The 17,639-nt window shown below is 45.9% G+C and overlaps 1 protein-coding gene across 4 annotated transcripts; it reads right to left on the reverse strand.

The window, feature by feature from the left end:
- Positions 1-478: 478 nt before the first annotated feature.
- On the reverse strand, positions 479-17,546 carry MAPKAPK5 (MAPK activated protein kinase 5). Of its 4 annotated transcripts, none has more exons than XM_041488397.1 (14): positions 17,103-17,546; positions 13,792-13,865; positions 12,791-12,866; positions 11,676-11,773; positions 10,616-10,724; positions 8,734-8,823; positions 8,063-8,158; positions 6,964-7,044; positions 5,353-5,540; positions 3,378-3,498; positions 2,686-2,816; positions 1,996-2,111; positions 1,592-1,696; positions 479-668 (listed from the first exon to the last, which is right to left on the reverse strand). In XM_041488397.1, the coding sequence occupies exons 1-14, from the start codon at positions 17,136-17,138 to the stop codon at positions 574-576; spliced, it is 1,416 nt and encodes a 471-aa protein (XP_041344331.1). In that variant the 5' UTR covers positions 17,139-17,546; the 3' UTR covers positions 479-573. The 4 variants fall into 4 exon arrangements, with proteins under 4 accessions (XP_041344331.1, XP_041344330.1, XP_041344333.1 ...); XM_041488396.1 differs by having other exon boundaries at positions 1,990-2,111; XM_041488399.1 differs by lacking the exon at positions 17,103-17,546 and adding an exon at positions 16,949-17,075 and having other exon boundaries at positions 1,990-2,111.
- Positions 17,547-17,639: the final 93 nt, after the last annotated feature.

Genomic DNA, 17,639 nt, shown 5'->3' on the forward strand with positions numbered 1-17,639 from the left:
GAGATGGGGAAGATGACAAAAAAAGAGAGTCACTGCTCAGAACTGAAAATTTCAGCAAGCACATGGCCTCAGGTTCCTGGGCCAGGCACCAAGCCAAACTGAAGGGTATTTAATTGATTTTTCTCTACCTAAAGACCTGGAATTTAGGTGCCAAAGGGAGCTGTGAATTTGCATTTCACAGCACTTGCTTCAAGTACTCACTGAGCAGGGGCTTGAGAAACTGTGGCTCTCCTTTGTATACAGTCACTGCAGGGGCTGGATGTGGCAGGTGAAAGGCAGCTTCTGCAACTGGTTATTAAGAAAAAGAATGGTTTTTAACAATAAAATCCACCCCAATTGTGGGGCTCATGATTAACAGTACATAAGTGATCATATATACCTCGAGGAACTGAGTTTTAAAAAAATATTACAGTACCAATGATTTTTTTTTTTTGTATCTACAACTATACAGCATTTTCAAGCAGTATGGAAATTTAATGAAATAATTATGATTTATTAATTTACATAAAAATACTTTTTACAGTTAAAGAATAAATCTTAAATGGTAAAAAAAATAAGATTAAGAAGCTCCAGCTATTGAGAGTCGTGGGAATTTGTCTGCTCTTCAATCACTTGTTTGACGATTTCTGCCAGTTTTAGTCGATCCACTTTGTCTGTGAATCCTCTGCCTGGAAGGGGAAAAAAAGGGAATCAGTGGAGCTGGGCACAAGGAGGAAAGCAATCCCAGCTGGAATTAAACAATGCTTCACACAGACTTAAGGCAACAGCAGCACAGGATCCAAAAGAACTTACAGACCATGGTTCTGTTGGAAAAATGGAGCAATTAAAGATCTCAATGAAAGCTAAGCAAATAGAACAGAGGAGGAAGCAGGATCAAGCCCTTGTGAAGCTGGCTGATGCTCCTGGTCCCTTACATCCATCAGCACCTGCTCCTGGGGGCTGACACCTCTGCAGCCTCTTCTGTCCAGGAGCCACCTGAGCATTCCAAGGTGCCTGTCCTGGTTTCATTCTGCTTCCCACCCAAGCTGAGCTGCAGAGCTGACAGGGAGGAGCAGCCTCCAGCAGAAAGAGGGAATAAACAGCTGGATGGAAAGCAGCTCAACACAGCTGAAGAGGTTCCTAAAAGGATCACAGAATCCTGGAATGGTTGGAAAGGACCTTAAAGGTCATCTGAGCAGGGACACCTCCCACTATCCCAGGCTGATCCAAGCCCTGTCCAACCCCTTCCTGGACACTTCCAGGGATGGGGCAGCCACAGCTTCTGTGGGCAACCTGTCCAGGGCCTTCCCACCCTCTCAGGGAAGGGTTCTTTGCATATATCCCATCTATCCCTGCCCTCAGTTTAATATTCCCCCTTTTCTATCATGATCCATTTGTGCTGTTACATTCCTGGTGCCTCTGAAAGTTCAACCCTGACCCTCAAGGAGAAATCTCAAAGCAACACTTTGGGAACACCAGTTCTGGCAGAAGGGATGAAACAGTGTCAAAACCTAAATCAGCCCAAATCCAATACATTTGGGGTTATTTCCATAGCAGGAGGTCTGTGCTTCCCCCTTTTCCACCTTCCCTGTGGGAGAGCAGGAATTCTCACCATTCCAGCTGAAGCTCTGCAGGGTGTCTCGCAGCAATTTGCACTCCCTGTTGTATTTCCAGGCCTCCTGCATCACTTCATTCAGCTTCTCATCTTCATTCTCTCCTGTTTGGGACAACAAGGGACACAGGAGGTTTGGACTTGTGCCTCACTCAGGGCTCAGCAAACTGGGCAGTTATTCCTGCTGACCCCACACAAACCAGGAAATGGCTTTTAAACCAAATATTCCTGTTTGAAAGTTCTTTTAACAGCTCTGCATGTCACTAAAATTCCACATGAACCCAAATCCCAGCTCACAGGCTGCCCAGGAGTTTTCTTCCTTCCTCACCACTGACACAGACAGACCCAAAGTCGGGGCCTTGCACTTTTAGGAATAAAAGGTTCTTAAAAGTGGCAACCTTTACCAGCCTGTGGTAGAATGCACTGAGCAATCACATCTCTCAGCTTCTCCAGAGCCACGTTGGAATCGTTGCTTCCATTCTCAGGGTCATGGATGTAAACACCATCCTTTGGCTTGGTGCTGCACAAGAACAAGGGGGAAATAATTAGAATTTGGGTGCAGCTCAAGCTTGTTACTTGTTGTGTAACTGCTCCAGTCTAAAACAGCTCCTTCCCTCTCTGGGAAACGGGGAGACAGGTTCAGCATTAATTATAATTCTTGTCCTATATTATGAGATCATTTTAAGTATGGAGAAAAAGAAATATTCCTTTAAATGACTTCAAATAAGGGTAATCCTAAAAGTCTAAGTCTATTTTTTAGATTAACTCAAACAAAGAGAGAGTTTACCTGACTTCTTCAGTAAATGTCAGGATGAAAAAAAATATCTTGGAATTCTTTCTCCCAGTTTGCCTTATCTTACATGTGACCCATCATCCCAAAAGGAATCTGTTCAATGCAGGAACAGTGTCCAACCTCCTTCCTGCCCTCACTGGCACATCTTGGCAGAAAAAACACATTGTGCCACTATTACTTGTCTGAGCAACACCAGAAGTGTGTTAAACCATCACAACTGAGCCTGTGCCATTCCCAAAGCCATTTCCCAGCCACCCCAGCTGGCTCCACGTTGTCCTTCCAAGCCCAGCTCTGGAGTTACCCCAGGAGTTTCCGCTTGCGCAGGATCGGGTTGTTCACGGAGTGAAGGGGCTTCAGGCTCACTTTGAGGTCTTGGATTCTCATGTTTGCAAGTTGTTCTGCATGAGCCTGTTGGATCCCTGCCACCATGGCCTGGAAAGACAAAAGGGGCACTTGGTGCAACAACATATGGACAGTGTTTGCCATGGGCGAAAAAAAGAGGCACCAAAACCCGATTTATTTTTGAGATGTGCAAGAAAAGTCAGGTTTGCATGAAGCAAGGTACGGTTAATCAGTGACAAAATATCTGTGGGGGAAACAGGATAAAGGATCATCTCCTTCTCATATTCACAAGATTGACTTTGAGCAGAAATTAAAGGAAACAAGGAGTATTTGTTTAATTAGTGAGGTCATTGCTGTAGTGGGGATAAAACATGGCAGAGGAGGAAAGACCTATGGAAGATCCCTCAGGCTCTGCTTTCTGCCATCAGCACTCTCATTACACCAATCTGGGAGCATCTCCTTCAAGCCCAAATTTCACATTTTATTTCCCTTTTCACTTCTGTTTCCATTTTCTCCCTGCAATCTCAGGCTCTCCTAAAGCAGAAGAGAAGCTCCTTTTCTGTATAATGCCACATCAAAAAAACCCTTCACCCATCCCAGAGCTCTCCTGCTCCTCTGCAACATTCCTGACCAAATAACTGCTGCTCAGACCTTGTCCATCATCAGCTGGGCAGAGGGCAGGATGTTGTCCAAGGCCTCAGTGGAATTGAGCCAGGGATGGTCCAACACCCCCTCAATGGTCAGACGTTCCTCAGGTTTGACCTTCAGCAGCCTGGGGAGGAAAGAATAAATCCCTAAGAAAGGGTTTGTTGATTTACAGAGCATTTAAGCATTTTAAAGGCCAAAAAAGCAGCTTTGCCAAGAGCTGAAACTGCCCCAAAATGAGCCCAAAATCTGTCCCAGCTCCCTGACCTTGCTGTGGTTTAATGCTGTCACAGCTCATCCAGGGCAATCCAGCACTCAGGGCAAAGGAAGGTGCTAAAGGCATTCCCGGGGTACCCCTGTGCTGCTGAATTCCACAGCTGCTGCTCCCAGGTGGGAAATCACCCTCCAGGGGAACTGGAAATGATCCAGGCTGGCACTCTCTGAGCTCATCCCCAGAACAGGTTACACCCATGCCAAGGACCTGGGAGCAATGAATCCTGCAGAGTTTCCATGCCCAACCACGCCACTCCTCCCTGCAAAGTTCTCAAGTAATGAACACTTTGGTTCCAGCCCCTTAAAATAAAAAGCAACTTTATTCCAAGATTGCTGAAAACTCCATTAAATCAATTCTTTTCTAGCATGAAACTCTGGAAAGAAGATTTGCAGATAAATTTGTGTTCTCATGATGGGCACAACTAAATAAAAAAGCAAGATTTCCCACAAAGTGCTGACAAGTCATCCCAAAGTCTGAATGAGAATGGGAATGACTCCATGAGCTTGTCACACTTCCTTAGAGAACTCCAGATCAGCTTCTTGGCTGCAGAGCACAATTGTTCAATGTACCAAGAAAGTGGAAATAACTTGTACAAAATGTCAGCAGCACCACGGGGGAGAGCAGAAATCTCACTTGCTGCCAACCAGGTTAAGCTCACTTTTGATACCAGCCACGTGCATTCCTTTTCCATGCATTTCCCAAATCCTAAGCCATTATCAAACCCTCATCAAGCCTGAGGTCAGAAATCAGCCTGGATCCATGTGACAACATCCTGAGAGCTGAGTTTCATGGGAATTTTGAAAGACAATGAAACCTTTTGCCTGTGGAGTTTCTGTGTGAGAATAAAGAGCTGACCTTGGTATAAAGGAAAGTTAATTTGGTGAAAGGTTGGGGGTTCTCCTGCACAGCTCTAAAAAGGTCCCAGCACCCTCTCCAAACAATGTGAATCCTTGGAGAATTTACAGTACCTCTCAGGAGCCAGTGACACTTTTAAATTACTTCCCCAACTGATTTTTTTCCCCTAGTTATATCGCTTTTATTCTCTCAGCTCCTCTGGTGATGCAAAGGCAGTAAGTCCCTGTCACTTTTTCAAAAATAAGTGAGGTCAAGCCCTAATCAGTGCCACGTTCTTGCTCCCAAACAGACCAAGTCTTTGAAACACTCCCAGCTGAGGGATGTGCCCTGCATGGAAAACAGACTCCATTAGCATTTGGAATAAAACATCCATGCAAAACCTTATCTGAGTCTGGCACCTCATGACAGATCTTAATCTCCCTCTCCATCCTCCTGCCTGACTCTTTTTAGGCTGTGTATGATGTGCACAGGGCTTTAGGGGACAGATTTACCACATCCCATTAAGGGCACTTGATTTTCACAGGAATTCAAGTGTTATCCCAGGAAATCCATGCCAGCTGTGTTATCCAGAAACCCTTCAGTGCTCCCACTCCCCTTGAAGACTCAATACACAATTCACCCCAACAAAAGAGACATCAACATTAAACACTTGGGCAGGGGGAAAAGAAGACATTTCCCAGACTTGATTTATGCTGAATATAACAAGAGAATTTGTCAGCTGGATGAGCTGCAGACAATCCTCACTGCTGGGACAAGGCACTTCCAGGTGCTTTTCCACTTCCTTAAGATGGAAACATTCCAATTCCTTAACACAACCACAGAGCAACACCAGAGTTTCCTCCAAGGACTCACTTTCTCACAATGTCTTTTGCCATTTCTGAGATCTGGCTCCACTCCTCCTCTGGGAACTCGAAGCTTCCTGTCATGATCTTTTTCCTCATGTCCTTGGGAATCGTCCGGCTGTGGTGCTTGGAGTAAAAGGGGGGGTACCCACACAGCATCACGTAGATAATCACCCCCAGGGACCACAGGTCACAGCTCTGCAAGCAAGGAAAGGGTCACTTCGGGGAGCAGTTTGCAGCAAATAATGAGGGAGTTCTGATAAAAGTTCTGTGTGATTCCCTAAGGGAACAGAACCAGCTCAGCTCCTCCTCCAGATCCACCTTGGTGGATAAATCTGGCTGCTGTGACAAGGCAGATCCCTGCTCCAAGCTGAACAACTTCCAGGTGGTTGGGGATTGTCTGGGAACAGCCAGGGCTGCAGAGGTGTGAGAGCTTTATTGCATCTCTCAGGATACCTGAATCCTACCCCCAATCCCATAAAAGAATCCAGTTGTTTACAACGGGAGACTGAAAACAGAACAACCATCCCACAAAGGAACAGCAGGGAAATGAATTCAGAGCAGTCTGTGGGGGCAGCCAGGAGCAGGACTGGCCTGCCATGGAAGCACAGAGCACCTGGAAGCTCTCAGTGCCCATTCTGGGCAGCCAGGTGAGTGCCAGGTGCTGCTTTTGCAGAACCACACCTGGGGACAAGGCTCTTCCCTCAGCACCCTTTTCACCCAGTGCCACCAGGGCTGACAGAGCAATTCTTCACATGGGACATGGAAAGAAAATCACTCCCACCATGGAAATCCCAAATCAAGGGACAAGAGAGGGAAAAGAAGAAACTCCATAGGAAAACACTACTGGCACATTCTAAGGAGTTCAGAAGCAGAGCTGTCTGCTACAATCACCAACCTGGCTCTGCAGGATGGAGAGAGGCACTCAAAGCCCTGAGGAAGGCAGATTTGTGATGCAGACTAATTAATATTTGCTTTACCTCTCTCTGTGAGGCTACTAAATGCTAACACTGCATATCAAATACCTGTTCAGGCACGTGGTGGAATAAACAACCACCCCTAGAGCTGGAATCAGGGCAGATCCCCACTCTGGGATCACAAACCAGGTAACTTGGATTAAAACTGACACATCCTGCACACTCAGTGATTCAAGCACTGCTCAGGCAGCAGGAAACTGAGATGATACTAAGGAGGAAAACATTTTGGAATGCCCATAAAAGATTATGGCCTTTCAGGACATTTCCTGCCATGATTTTGCCAAGATTCCAGCAGCTACACAATAAATTTTTGGTTGTTTTCCAGAAGATCCAGGTACAGAGCAGTTTCTGGCACAGCTGCCTGAATGAGGAATGCTCTGCACATCCAGAAACTCTGGCAGCAGAAAGAGATTCCCTTTGAACAGAGGTGAAAGAACTTCCCTCATGGCCTCACTCCAGCAGAGTCCTTCTAAGCTTTCCAAAATCTTGTTCATATTTAGTGCTCCTTAAGAGCATTTGTGTATTTATCCCCCCTTCATTAGAGGCTCATTAATTAGGTTTGCACTCAGTGTACATTTTATTATTTGCTCTATCAGAAGCACCAGTGGGGTGGGGAAGAATTTTAAAGGTGTTTCCCAGCTCACCTTGTTGTAAGTGTAAGGGGTTGGAGAGGTGGGGATAATACCAGACTTTTCCTTTTGATGTCTTCTTTGTGCCTCCAATACCTGGTGAGAAGGGAAATAAAACCAAAGAAAAATCCATCTCATGAACAGGCAACACAACCAGCAAAGCCTATGCCAAAGATTCCTGATGATTTTCCATTCAGGAAACTTATTCCAGCTACTGAAAACTACCAAAATCCAGTTTTTCTCCCTAAGAAACACTAGAGCTTTCTACATGGAGAAAATACTAAAATACAGAATATTTCAGGGCACTGAAATCTCCATTTCTGTCTGAACTACAGCAGTTGTTCAGAACCTCCAACCCCTCCATGCTTGGAACCAGAAGCTGAAGTGTGTCTGGAGGGTAACCCAAGCTCAGAGCTGTCCCTTTCTGCCTCCCCAGCACAAATCCCATCAAATGTGTCCCTTGCTGGCCCAGACTATGGGTTTGGGTTGCAGGGAGCCCCAGCAGGCTCCAGCTGGGAAGGAATTTTATGAATTTTCAGGGCATCCTCTGATCTCTGAATTGCTCTTCCCAGTGATTAAAGGCAGCCCAGCACTGCAATTAAATCTCCATCTGCAGCTGCTTTTCATTTTCTCCAGAACTCCAACACAAAGGACAGGAGAGAGGGGGAAAGCAGCACCACAAAGAGCAGCCTGTGTATAATTACAGATTGTGTTTAATGACTGAGGGGCCAGGCCAAGGTGCCCAGGTACCAACCCTCTGCCACTGCCCTTTGTGAGCAACCTTTTCAGAACCTTTTTCTTCCAGCCAAGTCCTTTTTAATGGAATCCTGAATGAGCTTGAGCTGGAGGAAGGGTGGCAAAGCAGGGATTTCTCCAAAGCAGCTGCTTTAATACAGCTAAAGGCCAACTGTCACCATCAGTGCTGAGCAGAGTCTGGGAAATTTGCCTTATCCACAGATCCCTGTGGCACTCCAGCTCAGAGTGGAAGGATTCCTGCAAGATTCCTGCACTCAGAGCCCTTCCCAGGGCAGCAAAGGGGGTTAAAATGATGGGGATATGGAGGCTCAGGCAATAAATGATCCCCCTTTAGCCCAGAGCAGGAACTGGTTGTTACCTGAGGTGCTACATAATAGGGAGTGAACTGGGGTGTCATCAAGTCACCTTGGTCTACTTTGGCAAACCCAAAGTCACACAATTTAACAGGTGCATCCTAAAACAAGAAGAAGCTTTATTAGACAAATCTCATTAAATCAGCTTTTCTAACACAGAATTCTCCCCGTGTCCTCATCTCACCTTCTCCAAACATCCACCTCATTGTATTTATACCCTCACGCTCCACCAGGCAGCTGAAAGGTCACAAAGTGATCTCTCAAAACAGAAGTTTTGCTTTTCTGGGTGCTCTGGGCCAGGAACAGCCCCCTCAGGGATTGGGAAAGCACTGAGCCCCTTGTAGGAGGATCACTGCATATCCAGGCTGGTGGTGAGCAGGAGAGACAAAGAATTGTTTGGATCTATCAAAGAACCTCTAGGCAGAGGGTCAGAACATCCTGATGAGGGGGCACAGCTGGATTCTGAGTTCAGGGGGAGAACCTGACTCCTATTTAACAGCAGCAGCAGGGACTCACTGCCCTGCAAGGAGATCAGGGGATGGAAAAGCACCAGGTCCATCCAGGTGATTCAATTTTGTCACCAAACCATTCATGTCATTTTACCACTACTCTGAGAGTCACCCTTGAGCCACTTGACAGAATTCAGCAGCAAAAGAATTGCAAATGTTCATCTTACCAGAGAGTTATCCTTGAAGAGGAGATTCTCAGGCTTGAGGTCTCTGTGTGCAATGTTTAGTGAGTGGCAATGCTGCAAAGCCAAAGCTATCTGGAAAAGGGCACAATAAATCAGCTACAATCACTGACCTCCTCCTGCAGCCTGGACATTTATTTCAGCTTTACAAAGGACATTTCCAACCCCAAACCTTTTCACTCCACTTGGGTGGAGATCTCCTTTAGGACAAGCCTGACCCTGCTGCAGTGATGCAGTGAAGCGACAGCTGGGACATGAATCCCACAGAAAACAAAAGCCAGGCAGGCCTGGGCTCCCCAACCTCCTCAGTTTGGGAACTCAAGGCACTGAGAGCCCCCCAAAGTGAAGCAGGTGGTGCCAGTGCCCCTCCCCTGCTGTGCCAGGGCTCCAGGGTGCTGCCCCTGCCCAGCAGTGAGTTCTTGCTTCAGGATTGCAGGGAATCATTCAGTGCACTTGTTCCTGCCTGGAGATCCAACACTCAGGCAGTTTTATTCTTTCATTTTGGATGGTACTGCCTGCACTTCAATCATTCTGTGGATATCCCACAGAAATGCATTCCTGGATTGTTTCAAGGATGCTTTGGGAACCTGCAATCCAGGCAGGAAAAGCTCCAGGGACTGCACATTTCCAAGTGCAATTCATTTAAAGAAAAGCCAAGTATAAATATTTAAACAGAGAGAGGAGTGAGGCACAGCCTCACAACCCTTATTTGGAAGTATCCCTGCGGGATTCTGTAGGATCCTACCCAAGTTTAGAGTCCTTAAAAACCTCCAAATTACTGCTACAAGAGAACTTCACTGCTAATTTAGCTCAGCAATAAATACAAACACATTCCCAGAGAAAATGAGGCAGTGCTGTGAAAAGTTTTAACCATTCCTGGGTACAAGACAAGGATGAAGAACCACCAGAGAAAAGAATTTTAGAGATAATTTCACATTTCAAACTTCATTTCTATAAACGTTAAAGCAAAGAGTTACTTGAGACATGAATAACCCAAGTGTACACACAGAATTCAAACCAAAGTCTTGACTTCTGCTAAAGTTTTACAAGTCTTCCCCACCATGGCAGAATCAAACAGCCCAAAGGATGTCAAACAAACTGTCAAGAATAATTCTGTACTTCCACCTCATTTCTTTGTTGGATGAGACCAAAAAGTACCAGCACAATTAGCATTTCATTAGAAACAAGTCAAAGCACAAAAGCAACACAGATTTTTTGCCCCAGGTTCAAACATTCTCTGTCCATCTGAGGGGAACTGGGGATCCCAGCACTGAACTCCACAGAGATCCTTCTGAGAGTCCCCACCAGCAACAAAAAACCGGATGGACACCAAAACCCCCTGCAGAAACCACCATGGAGGTTATAAAATCATTCAGGAGTGAGCTGGGAGAGAAAGGGTGAAGGAAAAACAACATTGGAACAAACAGACACAAAATCAGAACAAACAGACACATTCCTTGGTATCTTCCAGGAATTCCACAGCCCAAGCCCAGAACCCAGCCTGAAAACCCCTGGCCCAGGGGAGAGAAATGCCAAGGGGGTCACGGGGGTTCCAGAGCTCAGGAGTCCTGCTGGAGGCAACACTTTTAAGACAAGAAGAATGACAAAGTTTTCTTGGAAGTCTTCTCTAGACCAGGTGTGGAAAAGCAATGTTAAGCACAGCAGACCCAGAGAACAAGCCCACACCTTCAATCCTTTATTCCTAGTAAAGCTTTGGCATTGTCACTTATAACAAAGCAGGCAATGATCATCGGATCAGAACTGAGGAATCTTTTAATTCATCCTTTTTTCCCACCCTTCCAGCCCCAGGAATTGTCCCTACTTTAGCCAGAGCATGATGGATTTGCTGGGACAGGGGGTGACTTGCCTGCTTTGTTACTTGGCTCGCTTGCTTCTCAGTAAAGTGCCGGTGCTGGCTGATTCTGTGGAAGAGCTCTCCCCCTTCCATCATCTCCATTACAATTAGGAGCCGAGCCCTGTTCAAAAGCATTTCATGTTGTTACATTAAAAAAATCATCCAAAAGAACAGAATTGCTAAGCTAAGAATGTATATTTCACACAAACACTGCTTTCTCTGTGCTGCTTTTGGGGCTATTTTGGTGCTGTCGTTTTGCCTTCGAGTCTAAAATGCTCAGGATTTTCTGGCTCCCAGGAATCTCCAGTTTGCTCCTCCTGATGGGCTCCCACATCCAGCTGGAACAAACTGGACATGGATACATCCAGCTGGATGGAGCTGGAAGCCATGTGGACACTCCAAGGGATAACTCTGCCCTCGAGGATAACACAGCACGTGGATGCTTTTGAGTCTGGATCCCCCATTATTTTAATTTCCAGCTTCACTGCCATAAGTATGAAGGATAAAAAATAGGAAGGTGGAGATCAGGGCTGCCAGATCCTCAAGGAATTAACTCCCAGTTCCCATCACAGCAAAATCAGCTACACCAGAGCCTAGGACAGGTCTCAGCTCTTTCATTCTCCCAGCTCTGATGATTTTCTCCACTAAGATCCTATCAGAAGACAGTATTTTTATCCAAATATAATAATGCACAAAAAAAGAATCACTCTGCTCCATGTTTTCCTGTGTTCATTTTAAGCAGGACAATGCACTGAGAGTTTTCAGGGCTGAATTTCACATTTTTAGAAACAACTCTTTCACACAATGCAGACTGAATCAATGGAAAACCTAAAAAAATGGAGATGCATTCAACACAGGGAATAAAGGAGGCAAAATAATTTAAATACACAAAAGTCAGGGAAAAAAAAAAAAACAAGAGCTGCTTGGTCTGCAGGATAATTATTACACCTGGGACCCCCTTGAAATAATAATTTTGTGATTAAAACCAAAGCAAAGCAAAGCAAACTCCACTATACCTTGGGCTAAACATGGAAAACAAGCGGTGGGAATGAATCACCCTATGTAATCTTACCTGGGGCTGGATTCATGTGGGAACTGCACACTGTTAGCATAAACTTCAATTATTTGAACAATATTGGGATGTGTTGCACACATCATGTGCAGACGTACCTTGAAGAGAAGGGAAGAGCTGTTACTGCACACAGGGACAGGCACTGAGCCCTGCTGAGCTCGGGATAAAAACAGCCCCAAATTTGTGTCAGCTTATGGAATCCCACACAGAGCTCTGGGAAAAGCTCAGTCTTGGGAGTTCTTTACAGAAATGTAAAGACAGAACCAGCTTTAAAGGAGCAATGTAGCACTTTGATGGAAGTGAAAATGAATGAATAAACCCGAAAATTCCATCATCTGGCTGCGTTCATGGCTGAGCACTCACAACAGCTGGAACATCTGAACTAAAGCAGTTGCTCAGAGCCTCCAACCCCTCCATGCTTGGAACCAGAAGCTGAAGTGTGTCTGGAGGGTAACCCAAGCTCAGAGCTGTCCCTTTCTGCCTCTCCAGCACAAATCCCATCACATGTGTCCCTTGCTGGCCCAGTTTGTGGGTTTGGGTTGCAGGGAGCCCCAGCAGGCTCCAGCTGGGAAGGAACTGGGACCTCCTGTCCCAACATTCAGGAATTTCCCCCACTTTAAAGCTCCCTGAGCTGTTCAATCAAGCCAAGTCTTGGTGCTTTTTGTACACAGGTGGTTTTTATGGGAATTTTAAAGGAGAATTTGCTCGGTAACAAGAAATGGAAGTTGCTTAAACCTCGAGGACAATTAATCCTTGTTTAAATTCCCCACTGCTTGGAGGAGTGCCCATCATTCCACAGTTTGGCACCTCAAGAATTCCCAACCTGTGTCAGGAGCTGCTTTAGGTCCTGGCACATGGAAAAATCCATTTCCAGAACAACTTGAAGCATTCTTGGAGCAGTGACATCCAAGAGTGAGACGTGTGGCAACAAAATTCCCTCTCAAACTGGTTCTGTTCCATTACAGGGAGAAGAACAGCTTGAAAACACAGCTCAATTAATTAGAAATAAACCTCTGGATGCACAGCCAGCAAATGGGGGTTTGGTGGTGGGGTTTTTATGTTTAAAACATCCCAAGAATTGAGGGTTTTTTTGGAGAGAAAAGCAGGAACTGTACCTCATTTCGAGCTTTTGGACGATCGAGGAGGATTTTCAGTGCAAAGCGTTCTTGGGAGGATTTTTTCATGCAGACTCTGGTATTACAGCAACAAAATCATTCAGTCAGCAAGGAGGTTAAAAAGAGACACCTGAAGCAATTGATTTGTAGCTTTGAGTTTGCATCTCCACGTGGGAATTGCCAGGAATTCCCCCAGACTGGGATACCTCCCAGCTCTCACCCTAAATTCAGCCTCAAGAGAGATTTTGGATGGAAATAACCCAAAGCACACCTGAACACCCCCAGTGATGTTGGGATAAATGAAGTGTTTGGAATAGATAAAGTGATTTGGGAAGGAAATCCTCATTTTGGCTGATTTTTTTTCTATTTTTCCTCCCTCATTTAACAATTGAGGAAAGGGCCCATGTTTGAAGAGGCAGCCAAAAGAACAAAGCACAAAATGAGTGTTTTAATGAAACAACCCAAAAAGGATGAGGAGAACTCAGACAGGAAGATAAACGATGGGAAAGACAAAGGGAACACCCAGGAACAGCAGCACAGGGGTTTTCCAGCCCAAATTCCCATTCCCTGAAGGGACAGGCTTAATTCCCATTCCCTGAAGGGAGAGGCTTTGTTGGAGAAGTGTTTTCCTTCCCAGAAAGCATCCAGGGGTTAAAAATCCATGAGGAGCAGGGCTGGGATGCAAAACCAGTGGAAGGGCTGGAAAAACAACTGGGAAAGCAGGGAAGGGGCAGTGCAGGGGCTTCAGGAGCAATTTCTGTTGTCATTATTCCACAACCAACTCCTGCTCCTGCCTGGCTGTGGGAACAGCAGCACAGAGAAGGGAGGAGAAATTTTCCTCCCCAAATTCCCCCCCAAAAAAACCAAAACCCCTCCTGCAGGACCCACGTGGGGCAGAGGCATTTGTTGGTTTTAATTTTCCATCTATCCCATCATCACTTTTAGTAAAATACTCACTGACTCCTCCACAGGGCAGGGACAATCCTGGGCTGTTCCCTTACCTAACAGGCCCACTGATCCCAGCTCCCAGCTTCTGAGTCCAGTTTATGTTGTATTCCTCTAAAATGGAGGTTTCCTGTTCAGGAAGGAGCAGCAAGAGGGAAAACACAGTCAATAAATACATAATAAATAAAATTATTACAGCTTTTCAAAAAAAAAAAACCCCAAAAAAACAGCTCAGCAGATCTGAGTGTAAAAGTGCCTGCTGGGGAGCTTGCTTTCCTGAGGAAAATTAAAATTAAATATAAATATGTCATTATTTTACCTGATTAAAATTGTTTCTGTGCAGCTGGAATTTCCAAACAGGGTTATTGACAGCAGTAAATGTGATTTTGTGCTTTTAATACCCAAATTGTACCAAGGGCATCTTTCCCTGACTCAGTTCCAGCTTCCCACCTATAAATGATCAATCTCAAGGAAACAAGGAGCCCATTTTAGCATTAAAATGCATTTTTTGGTCACAGAAAACTACAGATTTCAAACCACTGGAACCATCACACTGTAAATTAAACCCTGCTTGATTAATTTTAGATTTTTCTGATCATGAACCAGGCTCCTTTTGTCCAAATCCACACAGACAGGGCTGGGCTTTGTTAGGCCACACTTGGGTGCTCTCAGGCTTAACCACAAGCCAAGGCAGGCTTTAAACCCAGCTCAGAGCTGTGATTGATGCCCTGAGCTGGGCCTTTGTTCCTTTATTAAATTCCTGCCTCTGCTCAGGATAAATCACAGCAAGAGGAGCTGCTGCAACAGCAGCACAAGGAAAAAAACAATTCCCAAATCCATGGAAGGGCCAGCCCTGAAGGTTTCTAAAGGAAGGGGCAGAAATCTCAGTGGATCACAGAAATTTGTGGTGTTCAGGAGGAGCTCAAGGAAATTATAAATTTAACTCAGATAAATTTCACTTTTGAGGAAAAATTTCACTTGTTAGGGAAAAGCTGATTTAATTTTCCTGACATTCAGCTGTAGAGAGCTGGAAGCAGCAGGGGTGGGGTGAAAACACAATTTTAGTTGGGCATTAATGAACTTTTAATTTCTATTTCCTATTCTGTGTATTTGCCATTGTTTTAAAGAAAAAAAAAGCAATTTTACATCCTGCACTTTTTAAATCTGGATCCCAACCTTCATCCCAAAACAGCTTTACAATTCAGAGGTAAAATGAATAATTAAGTGGTCAAGAAACACAAATGGCACCAAATCCAGGATTTGGGAGCCACTTGCACCTCCCAGCTCAGGAATGGCAGCTCCAACCTCAGCACCAGGAATTCCAGCATTGCCAGGGAAATGTTCACTCTTTTCCCACCTCAAAAATTCCATTCTTTTGATCCTAAACAGCTGGAAATGCTTCAAAAGCACCAATGTGTTTAAAAATATCCAAGTGTTTCAGCTGGATTTCATGGGTATGGAATTCCTGGGAATCACCCAGCTCCAAACTTCCAGCAACCTGAAACTTCTGACTGATAACATGAATTTTCAGTGGGAAAAGGGGATAATGATGAGAACTATCCAGAATTCCAGCAAAGTTCCACAGCTCCACGTGCAGCTGGGATCTCCCCAGCAGCAAAATTCAGCAAAATTCCCTCCCACCAAGGCTGAGCCAAGAGTTTGGGCACTACCCCAGCAGGCTGGGATGCTGAGAGCCTGGAAAAGCAGAATTCCCAAAGGAAAAGCAGAATTCCAAAAGGAAGAGCAGAATTCCAAAAGGAAGAGCAGAATTCCCAGAGCTCTCCCAGCCCTGCTCAGCCCCCCTGAGCTGCTGATCTCAGGGAGCTTTTCCATCCTCACTGATCCCATGATCCCACTGGATATTTGTGGGATTAAGGATTTTTTTTTTTTTTTTGACCAGCACACCCCAAAAAAGCCTTTTTTTTTCCTCACACAAAACACAAATCTGTGGGATTAAGCCCTTTCCTGACCCAGAGATGGGGCACTGAGAGGTGTTTTAAAAAAAAACATTTATTCCATTTTTCAGGTGTCACAATTCACACCATCACAACCAGAAGCCAATAACTTTTTAAATTTAATTTTTAATTTTTTAATTACAGTGCATCATAAGCATTTCTTGGCCTATCAGCTTTTGTAAATAAATGTAAATGCTGAAATTCCTTAAAACCAATCAGCTGAAATTACCCCCAGTGAAGTCATTTGTTATTTTAGTAATTTAAATTATTTTAGTTATTTTATTTTAGCAATTAGGACCTTGTGGGAGCTGATAAAATTCATGTCTCATAGTTCTATTTCTCTGAAATATGTTGGGTTTTTGTTTGTTTTTGGGTTTTTTTGTTTTTTGGGTTGTTTTTTTTTTTTTGCAAGGCTGTGCTTTGACATTTATTTCCATTTCTCAGCAAAGTCTATCCTGTTCCCTGGCATTTCTAAGGCAGAATTTCTAATTTCGAGGTGCAGACTTTGTGAATCTTCTACCACGTTTTAAAAACAAATTCTACAAATTTATTTCCTACAGATATTGATGGGGAAAAGGTTGGAAATGAGGAGTTTTGGGAGAAATACAGCAAGTGGAAGGAGTGCAGGCTGCTTGGACAAACTGGATGCAAGCAGAGAAAAATGAAATCCTGGGGAATTCCACCTCCTGCTCCTCAACCATGGAAACAAATCCTAAATCCCAGATCCTGAACCCCAGAACAACCAAACCCGAGCTAAACCAAAGATCTGAGAAGCAAAAAAAATCTGCAGGAAGTATAAAATGATGAGTACTTGTTAAAGTGTTAATTGATCCAGGTTTGGTTGATGCAGGGTTTAGGAGGAAGGGGCAGAAATCTCGGCGGCTCGCAGGAATTTGGGGTTTGCAGGAGCTCGGAGAAACTTTGATCGATTTAACTCAGGTAATTTTGTGGTTTAAGGACATTAATCCGGGAAAAGGGGAACAAAGCTCGGGAAGAAGGATTTGGACAAAAGGAATGTGGGATTTATGGGCCGTGAGGGCGCTGGGCAGAACCCGCCAGGGAAGGAAGAAAACACAAACAGAAATAAAAACAAAAATAAAAACAAAAATAAACTTCGCAGCTGAAATCGGCTCCATCGGGAAAAAGGGAATTCCAGCAGGGACAGAGCGGCACCAGCCCAGGAAGAGCAGGAGCGGCACTAATTAACATGGATAATGAGGCATTCATTAACCAGCAGCACACTAATTAACAAGCGCACCCCGCAGCCAGCGAGCACCGATTCCCCCGCTCGCCAAAATCCACAAACACCAAAAAACTTCGGCTCCTCCTTCGCGCGATCCCGAGCAAACCCCCCCGAGCCCCTCAGGGCGGCTCCGCCGAGGCCGAACAGCCCAAAGCCCGCCGCCGCCAACCTTGATCGTCCTGTCCATGTCGTGATCCTGCGACATCGCCCCGCGGGGCGCGGCGGGCCCGGGGCGCCGCTGGGCCGCCTCAGGCAACGCGCAGCCCCGCAGGAGCCTTTGTGCCGCCGCCGCTCCGCCTCATGCCCGGCCGGGCGGGCCGCGGGTGCCCGGGGAGGGCGCGGGGCCCGCGCGGAGCCGCCGCTCAACCGGGAGGAGCCGCCCGGGACCCGGACATCGCCGGCACCCCGCGCCGGGCAGCCCCGCCGGCCGCCGCGGGCCGCCGCGGTAGCGCTGGGGCAAACGAGGGCAGCACGGAAGGACGGAGCGGGATCGCCGCGCCAGCCCCGCGCTCGCCGCGGGATTTTGGGAGCCGCCGCCACGGCGCTGGAGCGGTTTGCAGGCGGCTGGCGGCGGCTCTAAAAGCGCGACGGCAACGGTAAAGCCCCCGCCGGGCTTTCGAGAAGGGCGGCGCTTTGTGATGACGTTATAATCAACGAGGCGCGGGGCGGGGCCAGAGATCTTCGCTCCGCCCCTAACATGAAGGGC

Source organism: Pyrgilauda ruficollis, unplaced genomic scaffold (assembly GCF_017590135.1).
Source record: "Pyrgilauda ruficollis isolate IOZ18807 unplaced genomic scaffold, ASM1759013v1 scaffold9, whole genome shotgun sequence".
NCBI lineage: Eukaryota > Metazoa > Chordata > Aves > Passeriformes > Passeridae > Pyrgilauda > Pyrgilauda ruficollis.

Bases quoted from the DNA above. Each gene is read 5' to 3' on its own strand.
- MAPKAPK5 (XM_041488396.1), bottom strand. From the start codon at position 17,138: ATGTCGCAGGATCACGACATGGACAGGACGATCAAG. The intron at 8,824-10,615 runs GCAAGTCACCCC...GCCCTTTTCCAG, and splicing joins CGAGCCAAGTAACAAAGCAG to ATAGCTTTGGCTTTGCAGCA. The intron at 5,541-6,963 runs GTGAGCTGGGAA...CCTTGCTTGCAG, and splicing joins CCCCTTACACTTACAACAAG to AGCTGTGACCTGTGGTCCCT.